The sequence below is a fragment of the Grus americana genome, chromosome 13 (genome assembly GCF_028858705.1).
Source record: "Grus americana isolate bGruAme1 chromosome 13, bGruAme1.mat, whole genome shotgun sequence".
Classification (NCBI taxonomy): Eukaryota; Metazoa; Chordata; class Aves; order Gruiformes; family Gruidae; genus Grus; species Grus americana.
In genome coordinates this window covers 2,420,137-2,439,277 of record NC_072864.1, presented here as the reverse complement: position 1 = coordinate 2,439,277, position 19,141 = coordinate 2,420,137, and the positions used below count along the sequence as shown (strand labels likewise).

Sequence of the window (19,141 nt, the reverse complement as noted above, 5' to 3'; positions counted from 1 at the left end):
AGGTCTGATTTCAACTTGAGAGGAAGGAATATTTCAGCAGTTGGGATTTTTCCCCTGGCACCGCAACTTAGTCCCTTGTGGAATGGTCCACGCAGCATCTTCCATCTGTGGGTGGCTCCAGAGCTGTTCGGTGTAGTGGAGGGTGTTTTGGGAATGCCGTGTGTAACGTGCTCAGGAGTAGCACTGCGTAAGCGATTTGGTTCGTGTCAAAGTACCCCTTTGTAACTAGTGCAGTGGAAAATTTCAAAGCAGGAGTTCAGCTGGATAGCTTCTCGCTGCCAGGGATTCTCTAATATATCAAAGTTGTAAATGTGAGGCTAGATAGTTTACGTGATAGTGATTTATAACTGTTGACATATCCTCTATTCAAGCTGTGTGCTATTCGTGTTTGTGTTTGTTTTTAATGGGGAATGTTTAAAAATGGATAAATATTACTTTTGTCTGGTCAGAGATTTAGAGAGGAAAAACAATACTTATAAAGGATGTTTTGTTTTTAGACACTGTTGAATCCTCTCTTCTTTTTTCCTAAGAAGAAAAAAACGCCACCAAAATCGCAACAAAAAAGAAAGAAAACCCAACTGTGGTTGTTGCAGTGAAGCCAAACTGAAATCTATTTATAAGTGACCACACGAGATGTAAAGTATGATTGCATTCAGTCTCTGTCTTCTGTTCCCACCTCTGAAAAGTGTAATAATTTCTAGCATCTGTGGAGCAAAAGATGGTTTACAAATAAAGGCTTTTGGACTTTACAGTTAAAAATGTATTTCAATATGTGTATATAATACATATGTAAATACATATTTTTATCTGCTGCAGCTCTTATTTCTTTGATATTCTTTCAGTACATAACTTAATCAGAAAATAAATACTCATTATAGGTGGTGTTTTCTCAGAAGTGCAGCATTTTAGTTTGTGTAATGTTATGTGTAAGCTACAGGAAAAGTGCTGCTAGAAAGTTATTACATCGGTAAGTGAAACACGTCTTACCTCACTTGTGTCCCAAGTCCAGTTTTGCTCTTTGTGTGTGTGTATTTACATTTACACTATATATGTTTGCGCATATGAAGTTATGTACGTATGCATATATGTGTATACACCCACATATCTAAATGGAGGATTATGTATTTGGACGCTGTGGTTTGACTAGAAGTTGAGTTGTAACTCAACTCAGCTGTTGAATTACGTAGTGGGGGACCGGGAAGCACGATGGAAAGACAGAATCACAGCAGAATGGACTAGTGGTAGCCTGTAAGAAGCAAGATGAATAACAGTGGGCTTTCGTAGCCATTTAGCATCCTAGCAAAATGCTATTTGTAAAATAAAAATTACAGAAAATGAATTGCATAAAATATTCTTAGGACTGAAGTAATGGAAATGAGAGGAAGAGTGGAAAAAAGACTCAGGTAAACGATCTTTCTAGAATATCTGTTACTTTCGTGACCATGATAAAGCCACTGGCAATGGAAAGCACGATCAGAATTGGAACAAATCACGTTTCTATTTGGTTGACGGTGCAGTTTCTCATATTAGGTGCAGGATTTTCTGCCAATTGTGATTTACTAATCCCATCCTGATTTCTGTTCAGCAATCTTCCATTGTACACCAGTGCAGGAAATACTGGAATTACCCAGTAAGCAACAGGACTATAATTAAGAAATTATAGACATTCTGCAGTTACCTCCGTGTGAAACGTAAGGTATTAAAGATGTATGTCCAGCAGACAGAAAACCATGTACTTGTTATGGTACTGCATAAGTTTTCTGGTTGTAGTTATGTATTTGCAGATCATTAACATAATTGGAGCTGTCTAGTTGAATTGTTAAGCAACTAAACTTTTCAACAAATAAGTAAATACTAGTTTGGTGGTTTTGAGTTAGCTTCCAGATCCCATGTTTAGACTTAAAATTGTCATCTTACACAAACGTTTGCAGACAGGATGAAAAAAACCCAAAGGGATGGTTTTATTAAACAACATTGCCATTAAAATATTTGTATGTGAGGTTAAAGCTCATTCTTGCAAAACTAACGTTCTCTTTTCACTATAAATCTTAGAGTATTAAGTAGAGGTATTAAAATGTTATGAAACATGGCTTCCTGCTGTGTTGGTTCAAAAAACCCCAACTATAATTTAAAAAATCAAAATACATCAACCATCTCCGACGAGGCCTTTCTAGTGCTTATTTAAGCAATACATAAAATCTTGTGAGGAAATGATCTACAATGGAAGTAGAGTGACACTGTTTCTTAAATATTTTCATTATAGTTTCCTGTACTTGAAAGCCCTGTAGTATTGAATGTTACTATATGTTAGACGTTAGTGTTTTACGTTACGTTATAGCATAAAAGTCATTGTCAGAGCAATAAATGATTTAGAAAAATTGTGAAACACTTAAGGCTTCAGCGATTTCGTTCAATGTGTTTTTGTGGCATAGCAAAAGAAAACTGTTAAAGCTGTTTACAGGAACACTGTATGTAAAAAGTATTTCTTCAAATACGTTATTCTAAAAGCCTTTTATGACGGTCCCGTTCTCCAATATGTCTCAAAAAAAAAAAAAGGAAAATTAAGACTGGTGTTGAATCTTAGTATGATACTGGGATGATATTAGTATGATACTGAGACATTTTAAGGTTTGTCCTAGCAGTGCGTACTTGAACTTATCACAAGTGCTGCAAAAGTGTAATCGATCGATAGCCTATCCTGATTCCTAAAAGGATGTATGGTGTCTAGTGATGCATTTACCTGCTAGGGATGCCTCAGTCTGTAGGAAGACCCATACATAAAAAAGTCATGTTTCAAAAAAAAAAAAAGAGGATGAGTGATTTTATAAAAAAAATATATATATATATATAAATTGTACTTCTTTTTCCTTGCCTTTTGCATCTTAGATTTATAAGAATCCTTTCCCCGCAGCTGGAAAACCTAGAAATGAATCTATGATGTGTCTGCTTGTTGTTTTCTTCTTGAAATCACGCGATGGTGTGCCTGTCACTGTTGCGAGGATAGCACCCAGGTGTCTTCCTTTTCGTAGGGGCCTTTCAGAAGGCCTTACTTCGCAGGGTGAGGTAGTGCTTAAATTCATCCAAGTCAAGCAATCAACCTGCCATTTTGAGGTTTAAAAAATTAATTCCAGGCTCACGTGTGTCAGTACGAATTATAGATGATGGATCTTGAAAAACAATTGAGAGAGATCCTTTATTTATATGATAATTTCAATTTACAGGTTGGGTTTTCAAATGTATCTTTGGTGGTGGCAGCAGCAATGATAGTTCTCAGCTGCAGAGGTGCATAGTGTTGAACTGCTTAGGAAACGTATGTGGGTTTGCTGTGGTGTCACTCTTACAGTTGCAGAATCTTTAATCTAGGTTCAAAAGATGCTTTTTAAACATATGCTTTCTCAGAGATAAAATAGCCTTTGGAACTCCTTTGGAATTTGGAGCAAATCTACAGAAGAGCAATGAACATGCGTAAGAATATTAACGTTTAAATGATCTGCATCTGCTTACTGACTGCATTTGCTTCCCACAGTTTTTAAGTATGCGTTGTTGCCACTGGCATGAGACGTACACGTATAATAAGCTGGATTTTTGTCTCTCTTTCAGAGGGTTCGCAGAGTTCAGTTTCAGCTTCTAATGAGATCCAGCAGAACCAGCCACAGGCTCTACACTACGCGCTAGCCAATGCTCAGCAGGTTCAGATCCACCAAATAGGAGAAGATGGACAAGTCCAAGTAGTATGTACTCAACTTTTTCCAAATGATTCCATATAAAGAATCTAGAATATTGCAAACTTTGCTTCAGTTGAAATTTATTTCTTTTATTTCAAAAAAGTGACCAATTATCACTTCTTAAGCATGATTTTTCAGAAAATAAACGTTAAAGACTTATGAAAAAATATTTAGAGTCATTTGGCAGAAATCTTCATGCAGGATTTGCTCGCACAATTGTTGCAAATAAATGCACATTCATTATTGTCTATAGAATTGACTAGTCTCTACCTGGCCGTTTGCTTACACTTGCCATAATAATAGCAGTAATGCTTAGCATATGATTTACACTTCAGAGGTTGTTCTAGCTACGGCTTTCAAAACAAGAATGCATTTATTTATTTATTTTCATTTTTACAAAACTGCATTCTCAGGCGTTTTTGAACATCTGTTAGCCGAGTCCTTTACATGTGTATTCATTTAGATACATGTATACAAGTAAAAGTTATAAATATTGACATTTTTTAAGCCTGAGACACCTACCCTAACTCAAGCCGTGATTATTTTTATATATGGTTTTAGTGTACTCTGAAAAAAATCACCCTGGCTTTAGTTCCTCTGTGCCACAGTTTGACTACAAGGATTGTTTTAAATTCAAATTTTAGAAAAAAGCAGAAGAAAATAATGAAATAATGGATTGTGTGGCATGCCTGACGTGCGGCATTCAGAAACAGTGAATTATATCTACACACTCATTCTTTTGTGGTAGAAACCTGAGAATTTAATGTGTGAAATCTGTCTGCCATTAGTTTTAAAAAACTTCAGGCTTTGCAGTTTGCAGCATTTATGCCCCGTCATAGAACATAGAAGCTTTTTCACGGATGGTATTAGTGTTTTGAAGGTGCCCAGAGGTCTGAGTATGGGCCCGTACTCAGCTGTGCCAGGCTCAGAACAGAAAAAAATGTGCGTAGACACGTACGTACCCGTTCTACATGATGATCGTGGATGCCCGCTTCCCTTCGAAACCAGGCTAAAGAAACAAGTGGAAATGGGCAAATAAACAAGAATTCTTGAGAGATAATATTCAATAAAATAAACTGTAGTACCCAGCGGTCTGGCTGTTGCAAAGACTTTAGTCGATGCCATTACAAAGAAGAGTCTGAAGTAGGATAACGAAGCATCTTTGGTAAATATTTATAGTATTCTCTTCCCAGGTAAGAGAGGCAGTGCAGGAGAGAAGGAGCAAATCTGCCCAATTGAATAATTCTCTATCGACACAGGGAATACTCAAGCCTGGTCATGTAGAGCTGCAAATAGTGTGGAAATGGTGAAGTTGCTCAGAAATATGATGAAGAATAAAGGGCTGTGAAGGACAGATGCTTTTGGAGTCTTATCAAAAAAAGACATGTCTGTTAGACCTGCTGGAGGTTTACCGGAGTAACAGTAGAAGAATCGTAGGAGAAAAATGTTGTGGAAATTGAGGGGGAGTTTCAAGGTGTGTGGCACAGTGTTGAAGGCAACTGTCAGAGCTGTAAGCCTTGCTTAAAAGGAGGACTTAAAATATTAGCCATTTTTTGTGGAGTGCATGAAAGTGAAGGGGTTTGAGATTAAAGTGATGGAGAGGAACTCCAGACAGCAACCGTAAGAGTCGTGGAGAGGAAATTGCAGTAGAGAGCACATTTTTCCAAAGTGAAAAAGGTTGTTTATAAAGTAAGAAAAAAGGAGCTGGGGTGTGGATGTAGGGGATGCTAGGGACCAGTAGCTGTGAGATTCAGATGGGCTTGGGATGTCAGGGCCGCCCCTTTGGTGTTCCCAAAGACCTTTCCTGTTACGTACCGGGATACTGTACGACTTCAGTGGAAGTTGAGGAGCTAATCCTGGAGAGTGATTGCTTAATGGAACTAGGTCCTAAATGCTTTGAGTTACTCTTCTCAAACTTGGAAGGGGACTAAAGAAAAGTTCAATAAACTAACTTGCAAACTTTTTTCCCTCCTGTCAGTTGAGAGCATCCTCAGTGAAATAATGTTCTTTCTGCAGGAACTGGGTGCAGAGGTTCCGTTTCCACTTCACTTTTGCCATAACTTTACAGTATTATCCTGTGAATTTCTTTGTCTCTTGGTTCCCCTATATATTTTAAAGAGCATATCTTCTTAACTCCTGTACAGATTTTTTTATGAGATTTAATTGATGACTGAACAGTAGTTTTCTAGTCTTGAAAGACAATGTAGAAGGGAAAATTACATGAAATACATGGATATAATAGACAAAATGGTTATGTTTATAGATGCAAGTGATGAAAGTTTGCCTCATTAGAAGATCTCACCTGTCAACTAGCCTTTAAATTGATTGCAGAATCCAGGAAAAATCCACTATGAGCCACAACCACTATCTAAATTTGTAAATTGTCATAGTTTGTCAAACATGTAGAGGGGGCCCTGGGTTGAAACAGGTGAACATGGTATTGCTTTTTCAGTTCTAGGGAGTGGTACCTGTAGATTAGGCTAAGAGTCATTAGTAAGGTAGTAGTTATTTATACTATATATGTTTAAAAATATCAGTATTGACTTGAATTAGCAAACAAATGAAAGGGACTGTCCTTGAAGGCCAGCTATGTGTCTGCGAAAGATGAGCGAGCAGTTCTTTTTTGGAATGCTGCACGATACAAAGGTGAATCAAGTCACCTTCTCCCCCCTCCCGTTAGTCAGAAAGGATTGCTTATGTTTGAAATTGCTATAAATGGATCTTTTAAATGTTTGGTGCTTTTTCCTGGGAGCCCTAAGAGCTTGATGTTAAGGAGGGAAAGTGATTCTAATCTCAATAGGGACTGGGCTGTGCTCTAATTTTATATACAGTCTCTATTGTCAGAGTGATACTTTCAGTATGTTTTTTCTCCCTATAAATAGACAGTTTCCTTCCAAAGGAAATGAAACTGTTTGAAATAGAGGGATCTGTGTTTCTTTGAAAATCACATGCAATTGTTCTTGTGTTATAAAATAAGAAGAGCCTTTGACAGAATTCCAAATGATTATCTTTAATCTCTGTCTCATGCAGGCATATTAAAATGAACACAAAGCCTTATAAACCCTGAAGCAGGTTATTTAGAATCCAGTCTCCCTTCAGGTAAATCACAGTAGCAAAGATTTCACTGGGCTAGTCAGGATGCAGAAGGAATTCCGTCCACTCTTATCCATGTTTTGATCAAATGGTAGGCTTGATACCATTCTGAAGTGGTGCCTATGGTCAGCAATACAAAGTATTAAGATTATTAAAACTGTTAGGGCAGATTCTCCCCTAACATAAATCGATGTAACTGCAGTCAAATTAATGACTTCCTGCCAATTTATAGCACCTTGAGAGAGAGTCTTAAGCATGGTACTATACTATGTGAGTGTACAAAGATATATGATACTTACAGACACCTTTTAAAGCCTCGCTCTTAGTGAGTAGTAAGTCTTGGCGTATCTGTTTTAAGAACTGAGTTTCCAAGGTCTTTAAATGGGATGAATGTTTCAGGCACAGTGCTAATCTAGCAGAGCAAGTTAGTCCCATGCTTTGTGTGTCATCAAAAATGCAGATACTTTGTCTATAGAGAAATGCACTACATAAATGTTATTTATTATTATGCCTATTTTCTTTCCTCTTATGTGAAAATGAACCATTCTTTCTTCAAAGTCACTCTGCTTATGCTTTGCATAAAAAGATGAGGAAATATGGATGCACTTTTTTTTTTAAAGCTATCTTTAATGGTTTTCATTGAATATGCATTTTGCTTCCATAAGTTAAGCTGTATTGAATCCAAGGTAGTAGCTTCTTCCTCTAGTTATGATTTTCTTCTGATGCTCCTTGGTGTTTTCTTTTGTTGCGGATCCCACAGGGCCACCTCCACATAGCCCAGGTTCCTCAAGGCGAGCAAGTCCAAATCACGCAGGACAGTGAGGTGAGCCAAAAGTTTGTGTGTTTGCGGAGCAGATGTTGGCCAGAACTTAGGGCCCCGATTATAAACCCGCACCTCTGAGATCTGCTGCAGTACAGAGACCAGCGGGGCAGAAGTGAGAGCATGTGGTGGAGCCAGGATGCAATGTGCTGGGCGTTTTGGGGGGGGTTTCTTTTTGGGTTTTCTGTTTTTTTCTGGTTTTTCCTTGACCAGCCAAGACAGCTCTGTGTGTGTGTTACCCTAGTGATCGTTGCAAAAGGCTGATGGTCTCCTTTGGAAATCTAGTACTGACAGAGTACTATAGGAAACCAGCTTAGGTGCTTGCACTGCCACTGAGAAATGAAATTATTTTCGTTAGATTTATGAACTAAATGTGTGCAGAATACTTAGCGTCTCTTATGGTGGGAACTGCTGATCAAGAGTTGGAGAAACCTTCAGGCACATTCTAGTACAGATGTATTGCAGAATGAACTTGCCTTTGTTACTGATCGAGTAATCTGGCACAGCAGGATTTGCACTTCATAGTTTTTTCCATGAAAACAGTACAGTAGAATGGAAATGGATAAATCCAGTACTGAACCCTCCAATTTTGACTTTTTTTTCCCCACTCAGGCAAAACAGCCATTAAGGCTGTCTGAATTTACCTGAGTGAGAGTGCAATTGGTGGTTATTTAAGAATATATAGTGACTCCTAACTGCTAAGACAGCTGTTAGATTTCCTGAGTACTTTGTTTCCATGAAGAAGCAATAGCAAAATAAGGTAAAACATAAGTGCAGACTACAATTTTAATCTGTACGATTTCCCTGTAGAGTTTTTTACCCGTTGTTAAGCATATCTGCTTGCGGGTTAGTTTAATCCGTTTCCAAAATGCCCTAAATCACATCTCATAAAACCACTTTTGGTGCAGATGAATACTGTTAACACAGGGAGCTATTGTAGAATAAATATTATGGTAAATATTATATAAATATTATCATTAAAGGCAGTCTCCTTTGAAGAGCTTGTCAGACCTAGAGAGAAATAAGAAAGGATCAAAATGTTCTGGGTCTAAAGGAATCCATAGTGTGCTACAATAAAACTGAAGCAGCTCTTGGGTAAAGAGCCAGTGAAAAAATGATGATTCAGCAGATACTAATTGTAATTAATCCTGAGGTTCAAGCACACCCCGGTGTCCATTGGCTTCATCTGAAGTTCCCGTATGTAAGACTTTTAAGGGCTACATTTGTCCGTGACAGATGCAAACATCTGGCTTAAAATTTATGATGATGTACACAGCTTCAAATAAGAGGAAGTGCTGCCAGTAAGACAAAATGCAGAAAACATGCAAATCAAAGAATTGGTATTTTTTCCTCAAAGAAATGTGCTGTTTCACCGCAAGTCTCTGTGTTTGGGAAGCTGCTTTTTCTTCATCTAAGAGTACTTTTGAAAAGACATCTCCGAGCATAGGAATAAAACCTTCATTTTGTAAAGATACTCCTTTCATTGTTAGACTTTGTAGCTACAGTTTCCTTTAAAATACTTTACCTTATTGAGAATTTTTTGTAATAGATGTAATTCCTGTAATAAAACTATGTTAGTCTTTGCTATCAAATTTCAATAAAATGAAAAAAAAATCTGTTAGCACAGGCAGTAACTTTGTAATAACAAATAGTAAACAGCACTCCATACATGTAAAAGTGTTAAACTGCTAATTCTAGTTTAGTAAGGATTTGACTTAAATGTGCAGTTTTATATAAATAAGGAAAAACAAAAGTCTTACCTCAAAAGCCATACAAACCAACTTTGCCTAAAAGCACTTCACATTATACAATAACTTTCAAAAAGCAAACCATGCTGGTGCTGAAAAACCTCCCTGCTTTTTAGTCTGTTTATCCTCTGTGGTTAAAGTGCTGACCGTTGAATTGTAGCTGGATTGCCAAAATAATCCTCAGCAGAATTTCCTAAATTAATAGATTTCCTTAATATTGAAGTTGTTTAATAATGAGATGAGAAACAGACCCTTTTTCAGGGCAGAGCAACTTTTTAAATTCCAAAGTTGTGTTTATTGTCAATGCTCTTATTTTACAGGGAAACCTGCAGATACATCAAGTTCATGTGGGTCAAGATGGACAGGTAGGAACAGATTTGAGTTTTAAACAGTGTTTTACTTTGGTCTTTAGAATGCATGTTGCAGTTGGAACGATCTCACATTATTAGTGGCTGTTTTAAAGAGCAAAATCTGTTCTGGTCTTTCTGTTTAAATAAACAACTTGCAAAATGATAAAATATAAGCTAAGTGTTTTGTCTGTGGACTCCAAGTATTTGACCGAGCTTATTTCATTACTCCTGCAAGATCCTTTATCCCTGTCTTTTATACCTGCTTGTCTTTGGCCTCTTTGCTCTTAGGTTCACTAACTGGATTGATTATATTGTGTACAGTACGGTCTTTTCTCTGTCACCAGCTGTCACACTGGCCAGCTGCGGACTGCAGTCCCTGCAAACCTAAGAACATTTATTGCTGAGGTTTCAGCAGCTATTTTTTCATTATATGACTGTCTTGGGAGAAACAGATCTCTCACATCTGCTTTTGTTCTTTTTGATAAGATGGCTTTATTAGGTGCTTATGCATACATGAGGTAAGAAAAAGCAGCTTTTACTTTGAGTGATGAGTCAATAAGTGATTAAATTAGCAGAATTTCCATGTCAGGTGTCAGCAAAATTGCTAACATTTGATCTCAGACACACTTTACTAAATGTTGAGCTCTATTAAAATATCCCCAGCACAAAAATACTGCTGTGAGAAGCTTTCTAGCCAGGCCACTTGAATAAATGTGTTATGAATTTTTTTTTTTGTTCCTGTTGAATATTAATAAGTTGTGAGACATATGGCTAGAACTTGAATTCAAGAGGCTCAGATCATGAAGGTTCTTGAACTTAAAGGCCTTGAGAAGCTGCTGGTACTCTGAACTTTTGACCCCATACAGTATTTGTGTGGGGACCCAATCTAAGCTGTATTTAAAAAATGAAAAATAATTAAAAAAACCCACTTTAAGTGTTCTTTACTGAGACTTTAATCAGAAGTACTTTTGCAGAAGTGAGACTAGGAAAGGTGATTTTTTGGAGACATGTCAGAACCTTTGTTTTAGTACTTACTGTTCTTTTTTCCTTCATTCTGAAATACTGCTGTGCAAAGGACATTATCTTAAAAGACTAATACTGGGTGATGTTATGTCTCTCCGAGAGTGGCATGTAGATTAAATTACCTTTTTTTTTTTTTAATTATAGTCTAGTACTGTTATTTTTCCCCTTGAAATATCTATTCATAACAAGTATTCCACAAATTGCATCCATCTCTCTCTTAAATAGAACCAAAGAATGTAGTTTAAGACATTGTTGGGAGTTCAGGCTATTTTTAAGGGAAATGCTTGGAAGACCGTATTTTCCTGAAACCCCATATGTTAGGCCGGGAGAGGCGAGTCCTTTCTTACAACAGCAGCATTCAGCAGTGTCCCATGCTAAAGTAGTCACAGAGTTAAAAACTGTAAACTCTAGAGTAGTAAAAAACCTCAAAATGCCCATAAGCGGAGTCTTGCTGATCATCTGAACAGTTGCATTAGTTTGTGCAGAATAAGGCTAAGCTGGGCAAAAGGTGTTCTAAAAGTGTGTTTGTAAATGTATAGGGAAGAAAAGCATGATTTAATAGATTTTTGGTGGTGTTTGGTTTTTTTAAAATCAACATCAGCTTATCTCTAGAAAGGCCTCTGTACTACTACACAGCATATCGTATTTGGGATAATCTTGGTTCCCTCTAAGTGGTGGTGGCCATACACGTGTGTGTAGGAAATCAGGTTAGCATCGTTCAGCATCCAGGTTTTGTTTTTTTCACTAATTATACTCTGCTTTTAAACTTTCCTTGAAAACAAATGGTGAAATGCTGGGGGTTTTTATTCTTCATGGCCTCAGCTGCATTTTGGTGTAAAAGAGTTCCCTGCTGTCTCTTGAGTATCTACAGCCAGGCGTTGTCACACTTCCTGTGCAAATTCACAGCAACCCTCAAGCTCCTCCAAAAGTATTTGCTGCTGAACCATTTTCCAGTGGACCAAAACACAGGAGCAAGCAAATATTTAGGGGATTTTTATCTCCGTTCTGCATTAGATACTGAAACCTTCATCAGCAGTTTTAAGCCCTGTTTTGCACCGAAGTGGATGAGTAGCACGCACGTGATTCCTTGCAACAGCTCTGCTGTGTGTGTTATGCGAGGGGGTAGAGGGGAGGTCTGTGGCTGAACTGGCTTCTGCTCATCAGCTGATCTGTGTTAAGCGATCATTTTTTGAGCTATTAGCTCATAAAAATTGCAAAGGAAAATGAGTTGAACTCAACTGTGTTTGTGGTTTAAGGATGGAAGTTGAAACCGATCCGTTTTCCTTGGCGCTTGTAGTGGGATAAGAGCACAAACCCTGCCATACGATATGGTTCGGTGGTAATGTAAGTCATAACAATCCAGTAGCTTGCAATCATCTGGATGGGACCTGTGATCAGAGAGACTTCTGTCGTCTCCTCCTCTGCCCGTTACTTTTCAGCAGAATGGTTTTTTCTTCCATGTTTCCAACTTCACTGCATGCTGCCAAGGGACAGTGCAGAATATTGATAATAAGGAAAGTAAATAATGTGGCACTTTGGAGACATCAATTACTGAACATTCTTAGCTGACTAATATATACTTATTGATGGTATCAGATCTTAGCTTGGCGACTAAATATTCCCTTTGAAAATTCATCTCGTGCTGCTGTTTTCCAGGTGTTACTGTACACTTAGCGGCTGTAGGTGTCCTCTCTAGTTGGGTGAGGTTTAGTACTGCTGCCCGATGTGGGCTTTCACTCAGAATCACAAATACAAGGTTAACAAGAAGCTGGGACTGCAAAGCATGGAGTTAACTTCATAGGAACTAAAGCAAAAAATGGCATAAAGCTACTGTGAAATGTTATCAGTAAAATTTCCAAGGTGATAGATATGTTTTAAGCCTCATAATGCTAGTAAGAAATACTGACTTCTCTGCAGAATGCCGCCAGTTGTTGATTTGAACTCCCCCCCCCCCCCGCCTTGAATTGTCTGTCCTGGTAGTTGCACTGAATTTAGATCTTGTTTTTCTGGCATCATTGTTCATGGAACTAATGAAATCATGCCAAAAAGAACGCTTTCTACCTACACATGTGTTCTATTAGCTGAAAGTTTCATATTTCAGTGCACGTTTAATAAAAATACCAAACTGCAAAAATAATTAGACTTCATATTAACTAATACTTGAAGCTGTGGACCAGTGGGAATTTTTTTGGACTTTGCATTTTATACTTATGAATTACCGGAAGTTTTCTAACTTGTCTCGTTCCTTCCTCTGATTACCTGCCGGCCTTTCTCCATAACTCCATCCTTTGATCCTTTGAGCCTGAGTGTTCTGCATCTCAGGAGGTGTTCAACGTCTGTCCTACACGAGACATGCTGACGTAGTGCCACGGCATTCAGAAATAAACACGGGCTATAAAGAGGTAGAACAGGACAATTTCAGTAGCTTGACATTCCTTGATTCTGCATTTTAGACATTGCATTTTGTACAGCCTCTCAGCCAGTGTTACTCCAATTTCGAAATGAATTACAAATGACACCAGTCAAGTGGTCTTCAACTAATAGCCTTAGTTCTTAAATTAAAAAGTTAATGCACTTTAAAATCTAAAATACGATCATACATATTCCTGGAGAGCTGACAATTTGTTATGTTGAATGAACAAAACATAAATAAGAGTTAGCAGCATTTAGTTCACTTAGTATCAGTATCTGTAGGTAAGTTAGAAGCAGCAGGAGAATCCAGAACAAACAGCATGTATGACAGGTTTTACAGAAAAAAGCTAGCCAGTGTAAATTGCTTTTGTAGCATCGGTCTTCTTGCCGTGTGCATATGAAACAAATGCAGAATTGCTTCTGCTACGTTCCATTTTTAAAAAAGAAACGTGGCATCTTACATAGTTGTAGACACAGTGTCTTCCGGGTAAGTTTGTAATCCAAGCGGTGGGGTGAGACCTGTCCGTAACTGTTGAGTTACATATACAGGATCACATTAATAACAGATTTTTCTGCTGCTCAATGAGGTATTTGTATGGAGCAGTGATTGCTTTATCTTCTTCTGGACTTTTACTCTGCTGCTGTGGGCTTTATGGCAGCTCTCAGGTCTAGGAGAGTTCAGATATGGGGCTGTGGAGTAACTCACCAAGCAAACTTTAGAAAAGCATCCTCATATGTGTAAGGATCATATGAGAGTATACGAATCCATGATCAGAAGAGATATTCTTGGGAAATTGCCGTAGCGATGGAGAAAATATGACAGACTTCAGCGCTGGGAAGTAGCAGTTAGCTGCTGTTGAGCCCGCAAGGTTAGGATGTAGACGTGTATGAGAGATCAGTGAGAGCTTGTCTTTAATGTCCTCAGGACGGGTATGAATCTGATGTCTCCTTCAAATCTGTTTTCAATACATAGCACGCCCTGTAATACAGCTCTGAAGGAGATATGACCTCATCACCTATGTTTGAAACATCTGTCCTATTTCTGTACTCTGCTGTGGTCTGAAGCGAAGGGCAAGCTGTTAAATCGTAGAGGAGTGGAAAAGGGGAGAAATGGTTCCAAATGTTCAGGGGGAAAACCCCCAACTGTTCTAGTAATTCCACGTAACATCCAGTGAATCTCATTTGCGAGTGGATCAAACGAAAATGAAAATAGGTTTGTTTGTGGAGGAAATAATTTACAAACCTATGGGACAGGCTTAAACCAGCTCTTCTAACATCTAGTTTTTGTATCTCTTTACTCCCCTGATCACTATTGAGATACACCTTGCTTTTCAGTGAGGGCTCCACATTTTTTTAAGGTCCAATTTAACCCATAACTCAAGCATGATTTTCAATTATACAAACAAAAATGTGTTGACATATTAACTCAACTTCTGCTCACTTTTATGTGTTTTGCAGATGTCACTTTAATGGGAAAGAAACCATTTAATATATTTTCTGAGTTTGCATTTTAATTGCCTTTACTAAGCCTTTGGAATAGATACTGCAGTTTCTATCAATATTAACAACTTATAATAATAATGTATTTATCCAAAACAGAGGAAAGAGCCATCTTCCACAGTTCTTAATTTTCATGTAATGCATCTAATTAAAAAGTTATAGATTTAAAAATACAAAAATTCTTTATTCAACTTCCTTAGGCAAGAATGACTACAACGTGGAGTTCTGTTCCAGTCCCTAATTTTGTAGCAGTAGAGGGCAGTAGTATTAAGACGATTGTCAGTTACTTTCTTGGCGAAAGCTTGGAGAAATGAGGAGGAAATTTGAAGTGCAAGAAATGTGCTGCTCCGACATCAACCTTGTAAACTGTCGTACCGTGGGGACAGAGACGCGTTCGCAGCGTGAGTCTTTCTGCATGCATTGCTGACATAGGGTCTGCGTGTGCCCGCGTGTGTGCTCGGGTGCAGAGGAGAGAAGGGAAGAAGACGTTAACTTCTGCGCCAGCTGCTGTAGTAGATTGAAAAGGCTTTTTCTTCTTTCAGCACATCTGCTTCGAATAACATGCCCGGGGAGACAAACAGGATTGTTAGAAGAAAAACAACAAAATTAAAACCCCAATGTAGTTCAGCTGGAACTTCAAAACTGCTTGTACGGTTTTGAAAAAAATGAAATGATTATTTTGAGCTGATACTTCTTCAATAATAGGTTGTACTAAAATCTTGCAGGTCTGCTCTACTTTTAGGAGCAAAAATGAAGAGCGTAGTTTTGAAACAAAATGTGCTTTATGCAAATTTCATGTAGAAGCACAATGTATTTATGGATAAAGTAAGATTGCTTAAAATACTGAAGTGTGAGCATTTTAATTATGAGATTTTTCCCTTCCCCCCCCCCGCTTGAAGGTAGTCCTTTGTGCACATACGCTCTTTTAATTTGGCATTCCATAGAAGAGGTCCACTTTAACTGTTCCTCAAAGCAGATCATCAGAAACACTCACCATACTTTTTAGTTGTGAAAAGTTAGTTTGCTAGAGAAAGTAGTATTTTAGCAAATTAAAATGAAGAAATTTAAAGCAGTTAAGTGTATTAAAACAAAAGGATTTTAAAAAAATAAGCTTAGGGAAAACCCCTACTACATAGGTGATCAGTAATATACAAAACATCTCTAGAAAAATTAATATTGTAAGGAAAACTGTAACATTGGTGTAATTAAGTATGGGTAACTAAAAAAAAGTAGCTGTAATAAACCGTTAGGTGTAGTTTAACTGTAGAATTTAAAATGCATTTGTAGAAGGTTTTCACCTTCTTTGTAATTGTAAAGCAGGGTAAGATGCTCTCCAGTAGGACAGCAGCTCATCTCCAGCGGTCCTTGGTGTCGTCATTTTGTGTAAGATTCCTGAAACAAATCTCTGCAAAGTGTTTACCCCAGGTTATTATATGTGATGATAGAACAACTGAATTCTTCTACCCCAATATGAGGAGACAGTACTCGGAAAATACAGTCCTTCAGTGGCAGTCAGGAAAGCATAACAAAATAGGAGGAATAACATGGAAGGGGAACTGCTGCTCAAGAAGTATTGATGGGAAAATACATTCTCCGTAGTTACAAAATGGGAAATGAATTCTGATAGTTAATTGAAAATGCCATACGTTTTTTACTACATAATGTAATTTATCCACATTTGGGGGCAAATGATGAGTGAGTTAGATCTCATTGAAAGTCAGCAGGCCTTGCTCTATAAACGAGTTAACATTTTTTAAAAACACCTCTGCTGCAAATCCAGGGATTCTGTTTTGTTTCGTTAAGAGTTAAATTCTGATGCAGTTACGGTGACAGGACCGTTTCTTTCCGTGTCTCTGCCACTGAGTTGGGGGATCCTTTGGCCTTTCAGCTGTCTTGGAGAGCCTCAAAATGTCACACTTTTTTATAGCAATGAGAATATGTACTGGTTCTTTGCGTCTAATTGTACTTCTGTCCCCGTTAATTATGTACAATTTCAGAACTGAGGTATTGGATGACTAAGTTCCCTAGTCAGTACAGAAAGCTGTAGCAGGTATTGAAAGCCACCATGATTGGAAAGCAGCTGCAATTTTTATTCTTATGGTTTTAAATTGCGAAATGTGTAAAATATTTTCTTTGTTTTCTTTAAAGAATGGAAAACCTGAATATTTTGCTAGCACATTTTTTAATCTGTTACTCAACAAGTGATTAATAGTTTTGGGGTTTTTGGTTTTTATACTTTTTAGATTTAAGGTAAAGAAAAAAGGCAGGAGTCTTGTAATTATTTTTTTTTTTATTTTGGTGAGAGTTTCACTGCATTAACCTGACCACATCCAGTGATTTTCATCACTTTTTTTTGTTTAAAGATATGTTGTACCTCTTTTCCTAAAGTAAGATTTGTTTAAAAGGCGATGGAAGGAATGACCCTGGCAAATTCTGAGCAGTGTACAAAGAAGGATACCTAGTTGCTGCTATTTATGCAGGTCTTCTCCTTCACCTTACTGAGATTTAAGTTGTTTTTCTTTCCATTGTGCTGTCTCCATCTCCTTGCTCATTCACAGTGCATACTGCTGGGAAGGCAGTAAAAATATCTTTTGTACCAGAGAGTCAGCGGTGTCACGTCCCTGCAGCCGTTACTGGGTCATAAGTTTCATTTACAAACTGGCCGCATTTAGCTTTTTCTGCTTTATTTTGTGCCAGAAGATACTGCTTTATTTTACGGAGAAAACCAGCCGTGTCCGTGTCTGATACATCACCAAGAGCAGTGTCCTGAACTGGGTCAAGAGGAAAAGCTTTTTTTTTTTTCCCCAGCAGCGTGGCCTATTCTCAAATGTAGTAATTGTTACACCTGACTGCCGTCAGTACTTTGACATTTTCCACTCTACGGCATGTTTATTACTCCATTTTCTATTCCAAGATATAGCAGGTATACATTGGCACTCCCTCGAAGTAGTTTAGTCCTCTTGAAACTCGACGTTATTTCATTCATTGTGATGGATAAATATTTCCCCATTTTCAGAGTGTTTAGCAGGGACTTCTAGAGCCTCTGCCTCTTTTCCATCTGTTACTCAAATTTACACAAAATCGGTGGAAGAACAGACAAGACAAAATGAGTTCCTTGCCCTGGTGTATGCAGAAAATGCACAAATCTGCCTTTTAGGGATTTTTCTTTGGTTGTATCAAGTAGTAGTGGCACTATTTCCTAGCCTTTTCAATACTTAACTAAAATTAGCTATCCAAATGTCACGCTGCTAAGAAAAAAGAATAGCTTAGATGAATTTACTTTCTTTGTGCTATCTCCAGCTATTGAAAAGAATCTTTCATTGGCCGGTTGCTGATCCTGAATGCTGGGTTAACTTGCTTTCTTTTACTCAACCTTGAGCAGGGACTGATTAAAAGATTCTGCAAAATTAGCAAATAGGTTTGCATTTTCTTCTCTCAACTTTAAAGCAGCCTTTATACGATGAGGAAATAAAAAGGTGTCAGCTTTGTGTAAGTGTGGGATGGCACAAGCAGTAACTATTATACGTTTGTGCCCTTAATGCAGAAGGGAACTGATCTGATGCGTGGTGAAGTTTTCATGCAAATGTAATAGAGGGTGGAAAGAATAGTTTCAGATAAATGTATTCAAATAGATTTTACGTGTGGGAAAGGAAGGAAACAAAAAAGAAACAGGCTTAACTAAGTTTATCAGGAGTGGAAGAATTGTTACTTTGGAGATAAAGCAAATATTAAGTCATTTTAGTGTACTTAAGGTTTGGTGTGTAGATATTTGTATGCTTTAGTCTATCAAAGGTCATTAATTGTTGTTGTTAATCTGCAGTTCAGCACCTGGTTTAAAATGTGAGCTTAGGAAATCACGGGCACGTCTGCCCTCTGCTCGCCGTCTCCACTAAGGTTCAGTGACGCCCGTCGGGTCCGTCGTACTGCGTACCAAGCCGTTTTGGATTTACCGTTTGTGAAAGCACAAGCATCTGCAGTCCATAGGGCTTCTTGAAAAATGCTCAACTTTCTTTTGAATTCCTCATCAGCCACTTCGTGATTGTTATTCGCTGGCATTTGCTCGGCTTTTTTATGTGAAGTCCTTGATCTTGTCTTGTGGGCAGCTGTAATTGTGATGCCTTTAATTTTATTATGACAATGCTTTGTCTCATCCAGGATCTTAGTATAGCACCTAAGAGATGACATGTAAGAAAGTTTGCAGTTGCCTTTCAAGTCAGCTCTTTTAAGAAGTTTTTCCCCATCTACTAATTATCATTAATTACCATACATCAACAGCCACACAGTGTTTTGTCTTGGGTTTTTATTTGTCTCTTCTAATTTGGGACCCAGCCTACCTTTATATGCTAAAAGAAACAACCCCAAAAACCTCTGCCGAAGGCAAAGTAAACAAAGTCTCCGGCAGCAAAATCTGATATTTATGGCATTTTTTGGGTCACTCCAGCTTTTGGCAAAGTGTAACGATAAAGAAAT

The 19,141-nt window shown here is 37.9% G+C and overlaps 1 protein-coding gene across 3 annotated transcripts in view; it reads left to right on the top strand.

The window, feature by feature from the left end:
• The window catches only part of BANP (BTG3 associated nuclear protein), a 151,929-nt gene that overhangs the window by 74,447 nt on the left and 58,341 nt on the right, over positions 1 to 19,141 (top strand). For all 3 annotated transcript variants that reach the window (XM_054840761.1, XM_054840759.1, XM_054840760.1), the window contains exons 9-11: positions 3,601 to 3,731; positions 7,579 to 7,641; positions 9,707 to 9,751. In XM_054840761.1, coding sequence (XP_054696736.1) covers positions 3,601 to 3,731; positions 7,579 to 7,641; positions 9,707 to 9,751 — 239 coding nt within the window. The remainder of the gene's footprint in view (positions 1 to 3,600; positions 3,732 to 7,578; positions 7,642 to 9,706; positions 9,752 to 19,141) is intronic.